The sequence below is a fragment of the Akebia trifoliata genome, unplaced genomic scaffold, assembly GCF_017979445.1.
Source record: "Akebia trifoliata isolate Shusen 1 unplaced genomic scaffold, ASM1797944v1 Contig00227, whole genome shotgun sequence".
Lineage (NCBI taxonomy): Eukaryota > Viridiplantae > Streptophyta > Magnoliopsida > Ranunculales > Lardizabalaceae > Akebia > Akebia trifoliata.
The window spans coordinates 6,018-10,063 of NW_028236879.1; the positions used below are offsets into that span (position 1 = coordinate 6,018).

Sequence of the window (4,046 nt, forward strand, 5' to 3'; positions counted from 1 at the left end):
AATGAAAATCCAACTTAAAAGATTCACTCTCTTTTGGAAATCCAACAATCATATGTATTTACAATTTTTTTTTACCAAAATCAATTTTATTTTTGTAATTTAAGTCAAAAAATAAAAAAGGGTATTTTCGGTAAAAAAAAAATATTTTACTATTTTTACCGTTTTAGTAAAAAAATTAATTCCGAAAATGGTAAAATTACCGTTTTCAAAAATATTTTTAATAGTGTACCGTTTTGGTAAATAAACGAAAAGTTGTGCATGTTTTGGTAAAGCTGCCTTACCAAAATGACTGAGGCACGATTTCTGGACTTTTGGGTTGGAAAATCAACAAAATGGTTGTCAAATATGGATGAGATCTAACTGGATGTCCAGGACCAGGCAAGCCACTAAAACTGACTCTTTGGGGGTGGAGAATTTTTATATGAGCCTAATCATAATTGTAAATAATTACTAAAATTACTTGAATGAGTATTATACTGTTGACATTATAGTTTGAGTCAAATCTTTATAATGTTCAAGGAATGTGTTCTGAATCTTTAATTAGGATACGATAAATAATTTAAGAAATTAGAATGTAGGGTCTCGTTCGGCATCCAACCATTTACCTAACAATTTGTCCAAGCATTTTTGTCTTACATGGGTTAGAAATTTTGGAATGGACTGATTTTTGGTGAGGATGATCTCTATGGTGAGGAGATCACCCTTATCAAAAATCAACCCATTCCAAAACTTCTAACCCCATGTTTACAAGTTGAAAAATTGTGGATCGTCTATTTTTTGTAAAGTATTTGTGATGGGGTCAGAAGTTTTATAATGGGTTGATTTTTGGTGAGGATCCCATTATAAAACTTCTAACCCATGTAAGACAACAATAATTGGACAAATGATTGGGTGTTGAACATTTTCCTAGAATGTAATATGTAAATTTTGAGATCATAATACTAACTCTTTTTTTTTTATTTTTTATAAATCAAATGATCCTATTGGTTTATGGTGGAGTACTGGTTGATTTCTTTTTCAGGCTGATGAAGATGGGTAGTACCGAGTGCTGTCTTTTTCAGGCTGATGTGGATGGGTATGTAAAAAATAAAATAAAATAAAATAAAAAAAATTGAAAAACATTGAAATGAGGACTCCTCTCCTCTACGAGGACTCCTCTCCCCTACGCGGCTTTCAAAAGTGAAAAACATTGAAATGAGGACTCCTCTCCCCTACGCGGCTTTCAAAAGTGAAAAACATTGAAGAAATGAGGACTCCTCTCCCCTATGCGGCTTCCTTAGCTAGATTATAAATTAATACTCGAATTTGTTCTTCATCATCCCAATTGAACATCCGATTTTGTGAGAAATTTTATTTTCTTTATCTATCTTCAATCAGACATGACAGGTCAACAACGTTCTGGTTTCAGATTTGTTCCAACCGAGAAAGAACTGGTAGTCGATTATCTCCGTCCAAAAATCTGCAAATGCCTGTTACCTTGTGATGATATTATCCCTGTAAAGAATATCTACCAACTCAGCCCTGAGCAGCTCTCTGGTATGTTCTTATATTGATGGGTTTGTGTTTTTAAACAAGTAGTGTGTTAACTATTATAATATTTTACAATTCTAACTCTGCCCGCCCTTAGATCTCTTTTAAGATATTTTAAAATGTCCCAACTTCTCTCTCTCTCTGGGTGTATTTTAAAAAGAGTCTGTTTAATTAATTGAATTAGATTCGGAGATTGGAGTTTACTTCTTCACTTTGAGGAAGAAAAAGTATCCAAATGGGAGTTATTCAAATCGTGTTGTGGCTGATGGGTACTGGAGCAGTAGGAGAATAAGTAATTATATCTACAATGACAAAGAGAAAGTTGGGAAGAGGAATTTGTTGAAGTACATGAAGGGAAAAAATGAAACCCAGTGGTTGATGGATGAATACGAGCTAATTGACAAGAATAAGGTAATTATTAACCATTGCTCTCTCTATATTCTTTTCGATTCATCTGAGTAGGTAAAATTATTTTTATATTATATATTATATAGAACACAAAATCTTAATTGCCTCTTTCATTCTTAATTTTGTCTTTTTATTTTAATTTTAGGAAGGGCAGTTAGAGGAGGACTGGGTGATATGTAAGATTCACAAGAGCAAATCTAAATCAAAAGAACGTACTCCATCAACTAAAGGAGATATCCGGGTCGATGAAGGCCCGAACATTTCACAAGAGCTCGATAATGTTTTGCCCGACACTCTTCTTGAAGCACCCCTCTTTCCTCCCCTGGACAATTCCCAACAAGTGAATAATTTTTTGCAAAATTATGATTAATATAATGGAAAATTTACCAAAAATGCACCACATTTCGATTATTTACCAAAATGGTAAACTGTAGCAATTAATTTTGAAAACGGTAATTTTACAATTTTCAGAATTAATATTTTTTATCAAAATGGTAAAAACAGTAAAATATAAATTTTTTTACCGAAAATACCTTTTTTTTTTTAATTTTTTGACTAAAATGACGAAAATAATCCTCTCCTCTTTCACATTTCTATTTAGTATTGGGAAGATTAAAAAGAAGAGAAAGATTTAGTTGGATTTTAATTTATTTCTATGGTTAAAATGGTAGATACATATGTAAAACAAAAAAGAGTATTTTCGGTAAAAAAATTTACATTTGACTGTTTTAACTGGTAAAAAATATTAATTTAAAAAACGTTAAAATTACCGTTTTCGGAATTAATTACTATAATGTACCATTTTGATAATTAATTATAAAACCTGTACTGTTTTGGTAAATTTCTCTATTATAATTGTCCCGAAATCCACAGCGACTACGGCTATGACAGCTCCCCCTGTTGTTTGATTTGCAGTTTATGAAGACATGTATGGATGAAGGCCTGGGCAGCTCCAGAAATGACGTCGACTGCGAACTCTACCTGGGACCAACCAGCTTTCATTCCTATCACAATTCCCAAGAGCTCAATGATGTTTTGCCCGAAAACATCAACAGCGACAACCCCCAGTTGGTTGATTTGCATTTTATGAAGACGTGTATGGATGAAGGCCCGGGCAGCTCCGGAAATGACGTCGACTGCGAACTCTACCTGGGTCGCCGAAATCTTCAGCGACTACGTCTATGACAACTCCGAAAGAGAATGGCCTCATTTCTCCCCCAAACTATGCCAAGTGATTGACAATTATATGCTGGGGATTGGTTACATTTCAAGATACACCGTTGATGAAGGCCTGGGTAGCTCCGAAAAGGTCTTGTACTGTGTTTGTTTTTTCTGTGAGAGGGCGCTGAACGTGCCAAAAATGTTGGTCGAACGTAGCAAGTGTGTTTGGCTTGCCAAGTTGAAAGCTGGCAGTCGGTAAAATGCGATTATTTTTTGGCGAATCAGTCAACCAGCAAAAGTTGAACGAATCCCTCGGCTATACAACCCCTCTCTCTCTATATATCATTAATAAAACCCAATTGAGAAACAGAGAGATAAAGAAAAAAAAAACCCACTTTTCCCTACAAGACCTCTGGTTCTTCAACCTTTTCCCAAGAAGAGAGAAGATCTTACGTTTGATTCCTCCTCTAATAGGAGGAACCAGAATAGAGTTGTGTTTCTTTCTCTTCATCCCTTCGCTTATAATTGATTCAAACGCATTTTTCTCCATCTCCATTTCCATCTCTATCTATGACTTCCTTCTCCTCTTATGAGAAAATATATAACACTAATTGCACCCTAGTTGTGAGTATAATTAACTCTACTTTGGTTAAGGATGAATAAAGTTCCTGGGGAGGAACTTTTTTTTTATCCTCTGTAGCACTTTTCAAAGGTTAAAAGTGTGTGACATCATTTAGACGTTAAATCTAACCACTTAAATTTAGGAGTTTATTGACTATCCATTTTCAAATACTTGATTAGACAAAAAAAAAAAACAAGTGTTTTTTCGATTTTATTTTTCAAATATGATCTAAAACAGGGGTAGAAGAGGACTGAATTGTTATTTTTGTTAAATCTGATGATTTATGGACTGTAGAACAATAGCTACAAAGAGCAACTGATACAGA

General features: G+C 34.0%; 1 protein-coding gene across 1 annotated transcript; it reads left to right on the top strand.

Moving 5' to 3' along the window:
- The first annotated feature begins 1,104 nt into the window (after positions 1-1,104).
- On the top strand, positions 1,105-3,568 carry LOC147381836 (NAC domain-containing protein 72-like). The gene is made up of 4 exons (XM_086429899.1): positions 1,105-1,536; positions 1,715-1,941; positions 2,084-2,278; positions 2,854-3,568. Exons 1-4 carry the CDS (start codon positions 1,380-1,382, stop codon positions 3,121-3,123), a joined length of 849 nt encoding a protein of 282 aa, XP_086286025.1. The 5' UTR covers positions 1,105-1,379; the 3' UTR covers positions 3,124-3,568.
- Positions 3,569-4,046: the final 478 nt, after the last annotated feature.

Bases quoted from the DNA above. Each gene is read 5' to 3' on its own strand.
- LOC147381836 (XM_086429899.1), top strand. From the start codon at position 1,380: ATGACAGGTCAACAACGTTCTGGTTTCAGATTTGTTCCAACCGAGAAA. The intron at 1,942-2,083 runs GTAATTATTAAC...TTTTAATTTTAG, and splicing joins AGCTAATTGACAAGAATAAG to GAAGGGCAGTTAGAGGAGGA. The intron at 2,279-2,853 runs GTGAATAATTTT...TTTGATTTGCAG, and splicing joins CCCTGGACAATTCCCAACAA to TTTATGAAGACATGTATGGA.